Source organism: Embiotoca jacksoni, unplaced genomic scaffold (assembly GCF_022577435.1).
Source record: "Embiotoca jacksoni isolate LCO1_2020_lvr unplaced genomic scaffold, fEmbJac1.0.p SCAF_3, whole genome shotgun sequence".
Taxonomy (NCBI): domain Eukaryota; kingdom Metazoa; phylum Chordata; class Actinopteri; family Embiotocidae; genus Embiotoca; species Embiotoca jacksoni.
Window position 1 is genome coordinate 24369365 of NW_027185381.1, and position 17192 is coordinate 24386556.

Below are 17192 nucleotides of genomic sequence, written 5' to 3' on the forward strand. Positions count from 1 at the left end.
TGTAATTTGTATTTTTGCTAAGCGTACATCCTCTACTGCGTTTGGCGACATGGTCAGCAGCTGGTTTTGGACAATAAACACATACCAAAACCTGAATCCAGCGGTTAAAAAAGAAAGTCCGAAATGTTTTTCCAATTGCAACGAGACGTACCTCAAAGTTATTTCCGACGTGACGAAGACAATACGTGTTAAACTATTGGTAAAAAAAAAAAAAAAAAAAAAAAAGACTCATGTTAACCTTAATGTTGATATTTTATTATTAAAAATAAATTTATTTGCAACACATACACATTTGGCCCTTTGATTACCACATATAATACACACAGACATATTTCTTGTGCAAATGTGAAAGTGCGTCTGGAAATTAGCAGCAATGAGATGCTGGTTAAATTTAGCTGTGATATATAACTCGAGTTGAATCAGTCTGTTGCGTAAAACGTTTCATTACATAAAAGATTTATTATAACATCATTTTTATATCGAGGCAACATCAGGAAGATAAAAGACTATTTTGCAGAGTAATTAGGATTTCTTTTTTTTTTTTAAACATTCCACTTTAAAGTTAGCAGGGTGCAAAATTCATTCATTATTCCGACTATTGAATATACTATATAAATAATGCACATATATATATAAACACTCCCACACTTCTCTTATTAAATGTCGGGACGATGTGCTGCACAGTCATGGTTCACTTTGGAGAGGAGTTGAATGTCATCACATGATGATTTTTCGGGTGAAGTCAGATTCACTCGACTAACGTAAGAATATTCAGCTGCGGGTATGAAACCGGGCAGCAACGTTTACTCCTCCTCCACTTCCCCCCCCGAGGCTTCAGAAACGGCGACTACTCCCTCTCCGCAGTTTCCATTTCCCCTTCAAACCACTCCAGGATAACGTCTTTGTGCTCTCTGACCCACTGGATGTTGACCCGGGTCTGCTCTATGGCCTGGTTAAGCGCCCACTTGACAGAACTCTGTTCGTCGTCATTCGAAAAACGAATCAGCTGCACACACGCAAACAGACGATACGGACACAAAGTTAGGGTGCTGGATGAGATCGGTGAGTGTTTTCATACACTGCAGATACGCAAGAGCAGCACATTAAAGTACATTTCTGACCGACTTCGACGTTGAGCTGCATGTGACTGTTCGAAATATGGTTGTAAACAGTTTTAAATATGGCTCGAAGTTATTCATAAATACTAAGAAATCTGAAAGTAATGGGTAAATGATTGGAAGAATCTAAAGGCGATGGAAATAACAGAAATATAGTAGAAAGTAAATAATAGATGTTGAAAAACTAAAAGCAGTGTACAACTAATTGACAGTGTCCTAAAATTAATAGATAACTGGTTGAAATACCTAAAAGTACTGATTATAACTGTCGAAATATACGTTAAAAATGACTTAATAAATATATATATACTTTTTTTTTAATATGCTTATGGTTGGAAAAATTATTGATATAGTTTGCTAAGAGTATTTAATAAATGTTGCAAAAGACAACAGTATTGGATATAGCACTTAAAGTGCAGCTAAAAGTAAACAATGAATGTTGATGTATTGGATATAGCAGTTGAAATATAGCAAAAACTATGTAATTCATGTTGACAACGCTTAAATATTTGGATAAATGATTGTAATATATCTAAAAGTAATGGTATAAAGCTATAAAGAAGTAAAAAGGTAAAAGTAGTGGAGAAATGGTGGACATAGTAGGAATAAGTTGGAATAACTAAAATACGATTTATATGTCCTACTATCTATATGAAATATATATTAACTAATCAATATATGTTACGAAAAAAGAAAGTTTCATGAAAGTATTTAATTAATGGCGATAAAGCTAAAAGTAGTGGATAAATGCTGAAAAAGCTGAAAATAATAGAGTTGACCTTTTAAATGTAGCTCAAAGTAATTAGTAAATGCAGCAAAAGCTCAAAGCTGAGCTAAAGATTGAAATAGTTTGCTAAACGTAATGGATTATAACAGTTGAAATGGAAGTAAATCATGTTGAAAAAGCACAAGGTCTCGTAGAAATGACTGAAATAATTATAAGAACAAAAGACAATTGGTTTGAGAAGTACTGACTTAAACATTAAAAAGGTAATTTTGGGTTGTGGCTCAAATGTAAATGGAAAAACAAATCACGAAACAGACGTCACGATGACACAGACCTCTGATAAGTTATCAGGGTGTTTCGTAGATACTCATTTGGAGTGAATTTGGTTCGTGACGGGAAACATAGCAGTTGCTCGCTGCGACTATCTGTTCAACAGAAGATCATACGACAATAAATTACCTCGTCCAGTTCGAACTGTGTGGAGAACCTGCTGGTCACTCCTTCGATCAGCAGCGCTCCATCCCTGGCGAAAATATCAGAAACGGATTTCAGTTTAACACAAATTACTGATTGACGAAAGTTGGATTTTCTTGTGTTGTTTTTAGCACTTTACTGTATAAATATAATTATATTCTTAAAGAAGCTGGAGGCGGTGATTCATCCCGGATGGATCCTGAAATCTCCGCTGATGACTTGATTTAACGCAGATAAACCTGGTGTGTCACTGTGTGCTCATTAAATGAAACCTCGTCACCGCAGACTTTATGAAGGAGAGCTAATGATAAGCACTGATTAAACAGCAGGACCTTTGCACTCCTTGACACCGCGCAGGATTTTTATACAAGCCTCTGTTTTTATTGTCGTTTATTCAAGTGATTCGACCGCGGCTCACCTCGGTGTCAAGAGGCCTCTGTAAGAACACTTTTTATAGCCAGTCTTTGTGTTTTCCCTCATTCTCTATTCCCATTTCCACATTTCCTTTAAACGATATCGGGAATATAACTAAACACACAAAAAAACACGCCGCTCTCCTGGACGATGCGACGAACGTGAAGGTTCGTCGTTTCAACTTCGTTTTTGGGGTTGATGATTGTTGAGTTAAACCAGGAAGCAGAGAAAACATGACGAGAACGACGACGCCTTGGCGACTCGTTTGAAAATCTTAAACGTTTGGGCTCCGGTTCTTGCACAAAAAAAATACATTTTAAAATACAGAAAATACAGTTTAGGTCGCGATATAATAAATGTGTGATTTGTAGCTCGTCGACGAGTTCTGCCGCCCTGATGGAGCTCTTAAGAGCGTAATTTCTAAGTTCTCACTCATCTGAACCGCCGCGTTCAGAAAGGCTTCTCCGCCCCTCACGAGCACATGTTCTGGGGTAAACCACGAATATTTCAAAATCTTTGTGCGATTCTGTCGTAAATAGAAAAAAAATGCCTCAATTTAAAAACATTCAACACTGATGCGAATGCGGCTCGTCGTCAACTTCAAAAGCCAAAAAAACACCGGCGTCGTTTCTTCCTTTTCGAGTCTATATCGGTCGAAACCCAACAACCTGCGCAATCTTAAGCACTCGTGACTCGGATGTCATCTGTAAAAAAAAATTAAAAAAAATATGTAGACACGGCACAAAACAGCAACCTACACCTGACCGACGTAGTCCCAGTGCGCTCTGATGAAGTTCCAGGCCAGCGCCTGGCCCGCCGAGTTCATGGCGATGTTGTTGATGGTGGGCACAACATCCATCAGACGTATCTTCTCAGAGTCCAAAGTGTACTCCAGGTATCTGCGAGATAAAAGAAGGCGCTGACTTCCTTATGGTGGTGTTCACCTTATCACGTTTCCCATAATAAGGGGAGTTGTTATATGTGCACCTGATATTCTGCATGTGACGGGGCGATGCTTCACCTGTTGAGCAACCAGATCTTCTTGGTGCAGGACAGAGCGTATCGGAGCTGGTTTTTTTCCGAGATGTCTTTGGAGCTCAGGAACTTCTCCCAGGCGAACTCCCACTCTTTCTTCCCGCCAGCAGCCACAGCTTGGCAGTAGATGACAGACCGCAGGGTGGTGTCGATGCTGAATCACACACACATGCACATTACTTTTTCCCTGCTTCAGAACCGTCTCATTTTCACATTTTCTTGGTCAAAGCTTGACTTGACTTTTATTTCCCGCCCCCCCATGCCTATCAGCGTTATTTACAGACAAACACATTTTCCCCATCTGGTCCTCTTTCATGTGTTTTTCTCCCACCGCCATAAACATTTAAAGCGATTACACCTGCAAGATATTAAAGTATACTGCCCTGCAAAGACGAACCCAGAACTGTATGTTTGGTCGTAACATCTGTCTGTGTTACTACCGGCCTACAGCTGAATGTCACACCCAACAACGGAGCTACAAAAGATAAAGCGCAGTAAATAAGGTAGCAGCTAAAGTGAAGGAAGAAAAAAAAAAAAGAAGAAGTTAAACTTCGGGTAAAGCTAGCCAGCTAGTGTAGCAGATCAAATTTGGTGGATAAGTTACATTTAAATGTATTTAAGTGTGAATAGATGTATTATATTATATCATAAATCCAAAATATGACTACCTCTATCCTAACACTTCAGCTAGCGGATTCCTTGACTCTGGTTCCCGTGCACACTTATAAAAAAAAATCCACATACAAATGCAGACCAATGCAACGCACTTCCATGCATGTACAGTACCAAAAAGTACATGCATGTGTCTTGAACGTGCACATGCAGTGTTCACATTTAATGAAGAGTCAGTGTCTTTCTATTTCCAAAAAAATGCACCCGTGAAACTTTTCACATCACTGATTGAAAAAGGCTAACTGTGAATGCCACAGAGTTTAGTTTGGGCAAAATACTTAATATAATATAATATAATATAATATAATATAATATAATATAATATAATATAATATAATATAATTTGAACAGTGAGAGTGCATGAAAATCCTCCTGCCAAGTGCAGCTCTACAGACCACCACAATGCAGACATGGACACGACTAACGACACGCAAAAGGGATTAGATTACACCTACCGTCACTAAATCACTGCTGAGGAAAGCTACAGAATATAAGGAAAGCTATTACAGTGGGATAATTCTTTACGGTCATTTCAGAAAGTAGGGCACATAATACTTATCCGGTGGTGTCCATACTTGTTGGTGCCGTTGATCGCCATCCATTCGTCATACTTAGATTTGACCATCTCTATGCACTCTGGCAGTCCATTGGAACACGCCACGCTGATGGCTTTGATCTGGTTGTACCTTGAGATGAAGCACAATTAAGTTTATATGATAAAAAAAAAAAAAAAAAAAAAGTGTACAGGTGTGAAATGGTGGTTGTGATGAATACTAAGCTACTAAATCGATTTAGAATTAAGGTTACTTGTGAAGTTGTGACTTAATGTAGAATAATTCGGGGAGGCGAGTTTTATTGTGGCTTTTTTTTTTTTTAACCCTAAATTACAGTACTGATAAAGTGTTAACAAGTAGTTTCCTATTTCCTTATAAATCTATTCGTGCAGCTTTAATCATTAGCAGTCACATTGAATTAGCTTTATCTGGTTTATCTTGAGGGTTTGGTTGCTTGAGTGCATGTTTTTTTTTTTCAGACAAAAAAAAAAAAAAAAAAAATGAGTTCACATATTTCGTATTTTTTCACCTGAAGCAACCCCTCTGACTTCATTAGTACTGGTTCCATATAAACTGTAAGTACACAGAGTACTGGCAGTCCACACCACACATCTGTCCCCAGCAAACTCACTCATCTGATCTGAATTGGCACTTTTGGGCTTGAGCGTAAAAACTGTAAAACTTCTGTTGATGATTCACCGGTGTCGAATTCTGTCTCGCAAATGTGATCATATTGCAGCCGCGGGATCAATTAAGTCCATTTCTCCTTACTTTGAAGAGTGGGAACTCGTGACTTCTGGATTTTCCGTCTCGTTCTGAAAGCTGAGATACAGCTCTGTGACCTGTTTCTGGAGGTACGCCTGCAGGAAGAGACAGCAGAGTTTCAGGAACACAACGCAGCAACGTAACATGTTCACTGCACATCTGTTTATGTTATAATGCTGGATGGACGTTAACACAAGCGGGAGATCACATTTAATCCACATTCTCCATCCGCAACAGGTCAATTCAGTGAGTAATTTAATAAGCAAGGTCATTTTTTTTTTTTCCTATTTTAATAACATGTTCAAAAGGATGTTTTAATGGCACATGCCTGCATGGGTCCGTAAACCTCTGAGCGGTCGAACATGTGGACGAAGTACTCCAGATTCCTGAACGCCGAGTCCCAGGGAATCAAAGCTGTCTCTTTACTCAGGAAGCGGGTTAAGTTCAGAGCCAGAGTCACGTTAACAAGTTTAGCCCTGAGGAAAACAGAGATTAGACTTTTAATTCAGCCATATTTTTTTGGGGGGGACACCGGTGAGGTAAGACCACCGTAGTGGAGATGAATGTCGGCCAATGCAAATACCTTCAAATACGGCAACGTTGGTCTGCGAGCCCATTTTCTCGAGTATAATCATAAATTATGAATGACTAAGGTGTGTCGGATATTCATTTATATAATCTGTGGATACTGATCATTGCCTGAAAACACTGCTGGCAAATATCTGGCGTCTATTTGTTTATGACCGACAGATGTGAGTTTTCACAGCACCAAGTGCACAAGCCTTTACGTTTAGCCCATGGGCTTCTGGGAAATTGTGTTTGTTAAAGGCCAATACACATTTTTTAGTTTTTAAATAAACACGTTAAGCGAACCACACTAAACCCACTCAATTGTTGCGCAACAGGAGCATTTTTCAAACTTTTGGTCGACCCTCGTAGCTGTAAACGTCAACAGGATTTTGAATGAGGTTTTTCTTACTTCTGTAACAGAACCCTATGTTTTTTTGGTTTGTTTTTTACTTTGGCTCTCTACATCTGCCCTAGCATTCACGTGTTTTATTTTAAAGTGAGTACCTTGCCAAATTAAAGGCGTCATCAATAAGCTGGCCTCGGTTGATCACGGGGATCCGCTAGAAGAAAAAAAAAAGAGAGAAGAGCAAGATGATGAAACGTCCAGGTTCAGAAAGATCCCAACCATGAGCGATTGTACAAAAATGTCTTCATATTTTTTTTAAATCAGCATGAGTGCAGGCATTGATGACTTGTGGGTCAACTCTGCGGGGGCTACTTTAGGCATTGTCTCTGTATTTCTGAGAGTTATGGGTTGCCATGTTAGATCCAACTTTGTACCAATATTCATGTTCCCCAGAAGATGTTTCATAAAGACGTCACTGGTTCTCTGACCTTTCTCCAGCAAATCACCAAATTTTATACAAATGTATAAAGTATATAGTAGAACCTATGACAATAATGACCGGCTGTTGCCGTCATTGGAAAGTCTAGGAGATCAACAGAGCCATTGGGATTCACCCTCTGGGGACCATGACTCATGAAAGGTTACACCAATCCATCCAACAGTTGTCAAGCCATTACAGTCTGGGCCAAAGCGGTGAAACCAACCAGCCAAAAAATACATTAAAAAAAAAATAAAAAAAATTCTACAAATGCTAATGAGATGCTTAATAAAAGTGCCAGATTCAAGACATGGGGACAATAGCAGGTTTGTTGGGATAGCTATATTTGTGTATTGTCATACTGCAAGCCTCTAAGATTCTACTAATGGTTTCGGCTTGTAACGGGTGTCTACGACGGAAACCAAAAAGAAAAGAAAAAGGTTTTGGGATTCAGTAAAACTCCAGGTCAAAATGAATTATCTTTGACTTTTCACCAGTCAAAACATCTCATATTTCCCCTCTGAGTTTCTTGGGTCCAGTCCAGTTCTGAGTGGTCTGGTCTCTTTCAGTCACGTCAGTCAAAACATTTTTTCCTTCCTCTCCTACAAACTTTTTTCTTCAACGTATGAGCAAAATAAAAATAAAAATCACATTTTAATTGTTGCTCATAACAGCCTTAAGTGAATTTTGACCATTAAACAATGCCAAATTTACAGAGTCTCTGGCACAAGTCATTTCTGTTTATTACAGTCTGGTCAATCTATATGAATTTAACTGTATACATTTGATATTCACCCACAGCTCCTGCATTTATAGCTCGATCTGAAGTATCAAACTTAAGCCTTCAGAGAGCAACCTGATGAAATGTTTCTAGTGAAAAGCAGCTTGTAAAACGACTTTCCTTTTTCACTCAAATTAACGGTATCTCAAGGGTGGTTGGTTTGTTTCGAGCTCTGCGATTTGCCGAGTCATTATTTGGCCCGGTACTCACATGTGGGTTTTCCTCCAGCTGAGTCAGGAGGCGTTTCCAGTTCTCTATGTTGTAATTGACTCTGAAGTATCCAGTGCAGTTGACGTTTGCCAAGATCCACTCTCCGTTCCTTGAAATGAATTCGTCTTTTCTACCTGTTCCAGGGAGACAAATATTGGTCGACAGTAAGTAACTCGACAAACTAATGTCAAGTCAGTGGAAACGTATGAAGGAAAATGGAAAGCTAATAGAGAATTAAAAGGGGATCTTGTGTATCCGTGGGAGGATTATGTGACTGTGGGCTGCTGTGCACAGGGATGTAAAAGGACCCCCCACCCAAACAATCCTTTGGTGTCTCTTAGTTGTTTTACATCTTTCTACTTTGTTTTGCCGGGCCTGTGCTCGGTGGACCCGTTCAGTAATGTGAGTAATATTAGTCTCTCTCACCACCCTTCAAACTGACCCAATCAAAAACCATCCTATGACTGCCTTTGGATGTCCAAAAATCAACACTTTTCATTTGATCTTGATGAAAAAGAAGCTGACAAAAAAAAAAAAAAAAAAAATGGTTTTCTTCTTTGCAGAATAAGATAACAAAGCAGTTGAGTTTTTTGGAGAGACAGTGTTTCCATTTTAAGGCCCCGTGTTGTATATTTCTGTGTTTTTACCTGAATCGCCCGGCTTCAGCAGGTTATCAATAACATTGGACCTATTGGACATGGTTTTGATCGGGATGTACCACTGCTGACTAAACAGAAAAAGAAAAGGACATAATGAGAGCATTTAAATGAGCCAGGAAATGAAGTGAGCCACGAAGAGTTAACATTACAATCTGAATAGCATGCTGTTGTGGGCCTGGGATGTTCACAGTGGGTTAAATTATTGTGCAACTCACCAATGTCCTGGAGCAAGACGTTGTGTCAAAACCCTTTGCTGGGCCAAAGGTATAATCTACTATAATCAGCTGCAGTGATTTCATGCAGGCCAGGCAGTAAAACACTTGGTGGCATGCATGGAGTAACTTAATTTGTTTTGACAACTCTTACAGACACATGAAATGGACTTTTTAATTATGTAGCTACAACTTTTCTTCGAGGGACTTTACTTTGACTGTTTAAGATAAATAAAGACACTGGTATGATTTTTCTCATCGGGAAAAAGTAAAGTTGAATGAACTCGTACATGATGTCACGTCCATTTTGCGGAATGAGAAGGAGATCGGTTTCGGTTTGGTTACGACTTACTTAGCGTCATTGATCGAATTGAACAGGAAACGCTTCTGAACGAAGCTCCCAGAGGTCGTGTTAATGGTGACGACAGGGTAGCCAGCTTGATCGGTCCAAGAGCGCATCACCTTGGTAACGTTGACATCACGCCTGCCATATGCCTGCCGACATCACACAAGTCGTTTAATTATCCTCTACAGTTCAGGTAATAACAATTTCAAAATATACCATATAATGATCGACACCGTTCTTTCTACGTTGATGTAAACTAGCTCAAATTAAAACTGCGACGTGGCCTTTTGGTGGAGTATCAATTATTTGATTTTGAACTGCGTGTGGTAATCACAGAAAAAAAAAAGTAACTGTCCAAATAATGACAATCTGCATTGCAAATACCCTACTGTGATGTAAAATATGATGTTTCAAACAATATCATTAGAATTATTACAATAATTATTATAATAAGACAAGAATTTACCAATTGTAAATGGTGCCAGAGGTCGTCCTGGATCGTGTTTTCAAATTTGTAGGTTTTCAGGTATGCCTAAAAGGAGAGCGAAGGGTTAACGAGAACACAGTTTCATGCCACGCTCAAAATTCATAATTTTCTGGAGGAACTTTTGCATTTCAATTCAACATTTAGAGCTGGACCTTGTCGGCTGGACGTGAACAGCGATGACGGGCCAGGTGTGGTAGATCTACGAGGGAGTGTTTTTCATGTCCTCCCCCTGACTGCTCCCTCAGAGAGTGCGTTCACTCTCGTCCAAAACCATATTTCCCATTAGTATTAAGTCTGCTCCATCCCACGGGGAAAATACTACACCCTTATTGATTTCTTTGCTCGAGGCAATGGGAACGACAAGCGGACAAAAAGTAGGCTGTCTTTTCCCATTTCATCAGACGTAAACCAGATGTTGGACTGTTTGACTTGCGAGCAACAGCGATGGAAGTTATTGTCAGCAGTACAGATTTGGAAAAAAATGATGGATAATTGTGTTCATTGATGTTCATATAAACGTACATAACTGACAACGTGACCACAACAAACTGAGAAAGGTTGGATTGCAAGGTTGGGATGTTTCTCACTCAACTTGGATGTTGAGGTTTGATATAATGGGACGGCAGCAGTGGAGTGAAGTATTCAGAGCCTTAAATACTCTGACATAACAACACTTTATTACATGTTAAAATTCCTGCACTCAATAAACGGCTTGTTCAAGGTCAACTAGGAAATATGGAAGTTCAACAAATCCACAGATCCCAGCATACGTATTAAAATGGTGGTGTGACCAAGCTTTCACAATAGCGTTTATGGCCTTTAACCTGCATTAAGGAAGGATTCGTTGTGAAATATAGTAAGTATCTTATAAGTATCGTTTATTATGATGTTTATTATTTGGGGAGATATAAGTTAGTGACAAGATATAAGTAAAACAGACACAAATGCAGCCAAATATTGAGTTGAGTGAAACCTGTTTTTTCCAGTGTGAAAAATCAAATCAAAAATCATGTTTCTCAGAACAAATGAGAACACTTCTTTCTTTGGCTGTCCAAAGTCTCATTATACTGCAAGTGTTGAAGAAGCAGTCGCGAGACTGTCAGGCAGCATTTATCGCCAATCAATAAGCGTGTAATAATACGCGAGGGAAATCTTTTTGCATTCAGCAAGTCTTTGATTGCAAAAGCAAACCAAACATACGATATGATATTAAAATGGGGTCTATTTTGAAGTTGATGTTTTTTTTTACTTCCGATTGCAAATTAAAGCATCAAACTAGTCAACTTTACTGTGAAAATTTGCTTCCCCGCTCATGTCCTGCCGTGCCGTACTCTGCCAGGATTCTGCTCTCGGTCTGACGGCGCACGAAAGCAAGCCGTTACCCTCCACTCGCAATCAGATCAATCATCGAGTATTTCGAGGTTAAACACTGTGTCAGAGGTCAGCTTCGGTCTCTGGTCTCGGGCACCATCAGTAAGACTGGGGCCGTCTAATTTCAGACACTCTGAACGGAGTTAAAAATGTTGCTTACTTTGACCCCGTTCATGAAAGTCTGTTCTCCCATATAGGTGGCCAACATCCTCAGCACCATTGCCCCCTGAGGAGTGAACGACATTTACATGTTAGTATTAACAGAGCAAATCAACACGCGAGGGAAATCTTTTTGCATTCAGCAAGTCTTTGGTTGCAAAAGCAAACCAAACATACAATATTAAAATGGGGTCTATTTTTAAGTTGTTGGTTTTTTGCTTCCCCACTCAGGTGAAAAAATGCCACAAGCAGAAGAATTGACAGATCAGTCATTAGGATCTTCGTGAGGAAGTGACAGGTGGAACTTGTCTTATTTAAACGTCGGATATCAATAATTTATTTCTGCTAACGGGGGGAAATAGGAGCTTATGATGCTTAAAGGTGTACTAACTTTTTTTGACAGAACAATATGACATCTATAAATGACTGAAAATGCTTATTTTTCTTGACGTGTTATTTAAATATGTCACCTTTACCTCTGTTTCAAAGAGGGTCAAATGTTTGTTGAGTAACAATAACAGAAACAAAATAGTGAATAGTGTATTCATCGCTTTGACTTCCTACCTTACTGTAGCTTATTTCGTCAAACATCCCGTTGATCTCGTCAGCCCCCTGGATGTCGTTCTCTGGAGGACTGAGAGGATGGGAAGAGGCCAGAGCATCTGCCTCAAACACTGCTTGGAGATCGGTCATAATGGACGCGTCTTTCTGCAGAGAGCATATCGAGATTTCACCTTACATGACGCATGCTCCATTTTTGATTTAAGAGATCTTTAATGGTAATTAAGATATGCTTTCTCGTAATTACCAGAAAAAATATCGTCATCACAAGATCTAGATCTACTAACTATGATTATACAGATTTTGGGTTATTTTTTTTTTTGAATTAGACTTGAACCATTTCTTCTTCCCCTCTAATTGTATTGTGCCTTCCAAAGTTCAGAATCCTTATTAGATTGAAGGAACCTGTAGCTGCTGCGAACATTGAGAACAAGTACAGGGTGAAGAGGTGTAAATATGAAACGTACCATTTGGAATGAAGGCTCAACTTTGTCCACTGCAGCGTATGACATGTAGGTGGCAAAGCCTTCATTCAGCCAAATTTCATTCCACCATTTCATCGTCACCAAGTTTCCAAACCACTGTCAACAAAACGAGAAGAGATTGGCGATACAGTGGCACTGTGAATGTATTATTCGTAAAATTGCCATTAAAGCCTTCTGTTATAGACCTTATTTTATCCACCGAGTCATCGTTCTTATCCAAAACTTTACTTCAAGTTCATTTCTGCTTTTTAAATTTTTTTTTAAATATATAATCTAACCTGATGTGCAAGTTCATGGGCAATGAGAGAGGCGATCGTGTCCTTGTGCAACACCGAGGACACTCCTTCCTCGTAGAGCAGGCCTCCTTCCTGGTACGTGATCAGTCCCCAGTTCTCCATCGCTGCAGGACCTAAGTCCGGCAGAGCAACTTGGTCTGAGGGGAATCAAACAGATACGGACAAACGATTGAGTTACATGGATTTAAATTCGCTTGGTCAGTTGTATGTTATCGCGGTATTGCAACAAAAAAAGCCAACCCGCCGCCTTTTCCAAAATCATGAATGTAAACTACGAAATTCAAAGAATATAGCACCTTCTAGCACCAAATCCATCCAATTATAAATAGATAAAGCCTTACCTAGTTTATCGGGTGCGAAAGGCATGTCGAAATATAGCTCGTAGTGCCTCAAGATATCCAAGGTGACTTTGTTGGCATACTTAGTGTGTCCTGCTGCAATGGCTTCAGGACGAGCACACATCTGCATGAGCAAAACACAGATGCTTATATTTGACATTTTTCTTAATGTTGGCTAACTTCAGTTGGAGCGACGTGGGGTTATTTCCTCCAAAAACAATCTTTCTAACAACACATACAGTTTTGGTTCACGGTGCTGTCATATTGAGACGGAAGTCAAAACCCACTACAATCTAGGGAAATACACGTACTGATATTTTCCCATCAGTTGGTATCTGACACTCTAAGTCAGAAACCATGAAGGCCAACAAGTAGGTCGACATCACTGGCGTTTCAGAAAATTTAGTGCATGTCCAGTCATCGTCGAGAACATCGGAGGCTGTGAGAGAGGACACAAGGCAGAACAAAATAAGTGAGAAAACCTTTTATTGTGTTAGTATACGTTACGCTAGCTTTTTGTTGTTATTGGTTTTTTTTTTACTTTTGTGTGTATTTCCCAGAGCCGTCGTATGTCTCCTGTGGATGATGGTCACAAGAAACTCAGCCTTCATATCCGGCTCATCGAAACATGGAAACAGTTTCCTGGCGTCCGTTGGCTGAAGATTGGTGGCGGCAAGGAATCTATGAACGCAGAGAGAGACGGAGAGTCGAACCTTTCGTTATCGGGGGTGTTGAAGGAAGACAGGTTCGAGGCAACGAGGAGGCGATTGGGATTTCGTAAAGAAGAACGATAACTGTTTAAAATCATTGACTTTGTCAGAGTTGGACGAGGTCTTTGGATTTGACCTCCGACTGATATTGTAAATAACATCATTAGATTATTATTACCGATGCGTCAGTGTGAAAGCAGCATGTTGCTGTTGGTGGAGCTAGTTCGTACGACTTTATTTATCCAGTTTTATACCCAGGGACAGCAGATAAGTTCGGATTCCTCAAATCTGTTGACAGGTTGTTGGACTTTTTTTCCTCTGATCGTTGATTTTTGGCGAAGTATCGTATTGTTTGAACATTTATTGAAATGAAAACCGATTTGGTGGAATTGTTAAACAACTCACAGACTTCTGACATGTGACGCCGACTGCACACGGATTTTCAGGTTGGAAACCATTGACAAAATATTTTTGTATTTTAAAAGCCTGTTACATCATCCGTTGTGTCAAATCTTTACCTTAAAAGTAAATAAAGCTGTCCAATGCATATATCTAAGAAGAAAGGATTTCCCTCTAAAATTTTGTTGAGTGGAGGTATTAAGGAGCATCGAATGAGTCAAATGGATATCATCTTTTAAATTCATGATAGATTTTATTGTGTTCAATTATTTTGGTTTCTGTGAATTTGCATTCACTCTTATTTGCATCATTATTCTTTACACTGCTTTACTTTTCCAGCAATGGACCGAATTAATTGCAGGGGCTTCATGCTGCAAGAAGAAGAGCTGCTTAGTTTATTGTGTTTGGCTGACAAATGTAAAAAAAAAAAAAAAAAAGGGGGAAAACAGTTTTGTACAGCCGCTTAACAAGAACACAAACAGGGCCAAGCATGTGGTCGTCGTTTCATTTAAACAACTGTAATTATCCAAATACTCAATGACAATTAGAGGAATGTCCAAAAAAAATAAATTTGTAAGGCAGAACTTTGTTTTTCTTCTTCTTCTACTCCTTTAATCATCCCTCAGCCTCTCGGATTTATCTGGGAACCATTAGACTAAACCAGCGAACTGTAAATAATAATCATTATTAACAATCCATTCGTGTCATATATTATAAATCAGTCGTGGGGGATATTTTACTGCAGAACAAATACTTTTACTTTGATACTTTTTTGGGATTATGTACTTCTGTGCTTTTATTTGAGGTGAATTTTGAAAGCAGGACTTTTACTTTAATACAGTGTTTTCAGTTTTATTATTATAATTGAGGACAACAGCATCAACCAAGAAGCCACAGTTTGTTTTTGTGATACACAATTTCCGTCGTGTGAGTTACTTGAGCTGAGTTTATCTTCTTTGAGGACAAAAACTATCCCGGCTGGATTCACTATCTCTCGATAACTTCAGTGTAAAGGATAAGACTTGATTGCGGGGTTTTTTTTTTATTGTGCTATAAAATAACAAGGCAAATGTTATGATCTAGGGTCAGCTTTGTTTTTTATTTTATGAAACTGCTTCCATCATCATCATAACTTTTATTGTTGCAGAGAAATAATCAAATGGTTTTAAACAATAAATAAATACAAAAAAAGGGCTTATAACTCATAAAACTGTGAATTCAAGTTCTCTTAGTATTCAGCTGACTGAATATTTTTTCATCCATGTGATTATAGGACTCAGTGTTAAGTGTTAATTTGTTTTTCGGGAAAGATTTATGTGACCAGTATGTTAAGTCACCAGTCACGAACTGGGTGGGTGGAGGAGTAATGCCAGTAATATTTCAAGTCATGGATTTAACTATTTTTGCTGTAGAGTACAAAAATAAAATTTCCTTATCAATAATTTGTGGCTTTAGAGGTTTATACTTATTTTGAGGGTGAAGTGGTTATATTAAAAGTAAATTATATTTCAAGAAAAGTCATAAAAGTTTGACAATAACTTTGCAAGAACAGGAAGAAGTAGATATTTTGAATTTTAAATACTCATGTTTTGACACATTTTCAAATTCCTACTTTTCTTGCATTGTATGGCAACTTTTGGGTTAAATGCTGGATTCCTTATCAACATTTTGAAAATATTTTATGATTTAATCTTGTAATAGCTTTTTTTTTTGTTTATCTTTAAAGTTTTTTGTTAAAACACTTTTTTTTTGACTCAAATTCCTACAAAGAAAAATGCAGAATCAATTTTTTTTTAAGGTACTATAATCACATTATTTCTATGCATAAACTTTTTTGTTTGAAACTTACCTTTTTGTACTTTCGTCATCTTCATCTTCAGGTTCACCTTCATCATATGTGCTTACAAACAGCGCTTGTAGATTCTGTGATATTTCTCCCTCGAAGCTCAGAAACAAACTGTACTTCTCTCCTTTCTTCAAATTATCATCCAACGGGATCTCCATGAAGTCGCTTCCATCTGTGTGGTGTATCGGTTTTAAACTAGGAATCTCCTTTTTCTTGTCTTTTTCCATCACCTTGCTAGCCAAAATCGTCAGGTCCTTGCTGTGGAGGAAGATGCTCCTGGTCGCTTGGACGCATTGAAAGTGGACGGTTGAGTTTCCGGTGAGGAGCATCGTCTGGTTGGGACTGGTGACGTTCACCTTTTCTATTATTTTGGTGTAGAGGTGAGGCCACAGGTAGAGCTCGTAGGCCTCAGGCACCAGGCTCTCCGGCAGCCGCATGACCGGCGGCGGCGCCAAGGTGGTGATCGGCTCGGTCGGCACGGCCGTCATATTTATGCCGCTGCTCTGAATCTCGAACAGGGTGATCATGGCGATGGTGCCGGCGATGGCAGAGACGGTCATGACAGCAAAGGCGGCGGCGATGGCCTTGGATGTTGCGAACTTGTCCACCATGGTGTCCCGCTTTCCCTTCGGTTACTCGTCAAGGACTGGTAGAGATGAGTCCCCAAGCGCGTGTCTGCCTCTGGTCTGCTCCGACTGATCTGCTCGCATCCACGTAACCTCACTCCCATAAACAGGGCTCGGCCTCAGCAATATACGGGTCCGTACTTGGATTACGCATTAACTCGGGCACGGCCGAAGGAGCAAAGAGTAAGTGTCGTAGTGCGAACAGGGCGACGCTCTTGTAAAATAATCAGGTAGATTGTGCTCTGGAACATCTGGAGGCGGTTACTAAGGTCTCGCCACTAATGCCGGGTTTCGGTAAACCTCGGGGAACACTAAATCCTCACACTGCGCTCTCCAAACCCACCACACACACTTCCTCGCATTCCCTCTCGATGAACACGACACACACACGCACACACGCACGCACACACACACACACACACACACACACACACACACACACACACACACACACACACAGCTCAAACCATCATAATCACATGCCTCACTTTGGACAAGAGGAAATCCTTCAGGAGCAGGAGAACACACCGTGTCATCACTTCTGATTGCAGCC

The 17192-nt window shown here is 39.5% G+C and overlaps 1 protein-coding gene across 2 annotated transcripts; it reads right to left on the bottom strand.

The window, feature by feature from the left end:
- Positions 1 to 243: 243 nt before the first annotated feature.
- On the bottom strand, positions 244 to 17170 carry anpeplb (alanyl (membrane) aminopeptidase-like b). Of its 2 annotated transcripts, XM_069162267.1 has the most exons (20): positions 16017 to 17170; positions 13600 to 13739; positions 13370 to 13497; positions 13062 to 13182; positions 12703 to 12857; positions 12407 to 12520; positions 11943 to 12086; positions 11380 to 11445; positions 9828 to 9893; positions 9368 to 9510; positions 8792 to 8871; positions 8145 to 8278; positions 6834 to 6889; positions 6088 to 6235; positions 5766 to 5854; positions 5016 to 5126; positions 3755 to 3922; positions 3492 to 3632; positions 2305 to 2368; positions 244 to 1006 (listed from the first exon to the last, which is right to left on the bottom strand). In XM_069162267.1, the coding sequence occupies exons 1-20, from the start codon at positions 16622 to 16624 to the stop codon at positions 848 to 850; spliced, it is 2835 nt and encodes a 944-aa protein (XP_069018368.1). In that variant the 5' UTR covers positions 16625 to 17170; the 3' UTR covers positions 244 to 847. The 2 variants fall into 2 exon arrangements, with proteins under 2 accessions (XP_069018368.1, XP_069018369.1); XM_069162268.1 differs by lacking the exons at positions 244 to 1006; positions 2305 to 2368; positions 3492 to 3632 and adding an exon at positions 4896 to 4921 and having other exon boundaries at positions 3832 to 3922.
- Between the last annotated feature and the right edge of the window lie 22 nt (positions 17171 to 17192).

What these genes read in the sequence shown, in the direction of transcription:
- anpeplb (XM_069162267.1), bottom strand. Translation starts at nt 16,624, where the DNA reads ATGGTGGACAAGTTCGCAACATCCAAGGCCATCGCCGCCGCCTTTGCT. An exon ending in ACGAAATAAGCTACAGTAAG is followed by an intron (nt 11,446 to 11,942) that starts GTAGGAAGTCAA and finishes TTCACTCCTCAG; the next exon opens with GGGGCAATGGTGCTGAGGAT. An exon ending in AATTCGATCAATGACGCTAA is followed by an intron (nt 8,872 to 9,367) that starts GTAAGTCGTAAC and finishes TTTTCTGTTTAG; the next exon opens with TCAGCAGTGGTACATCCCGA.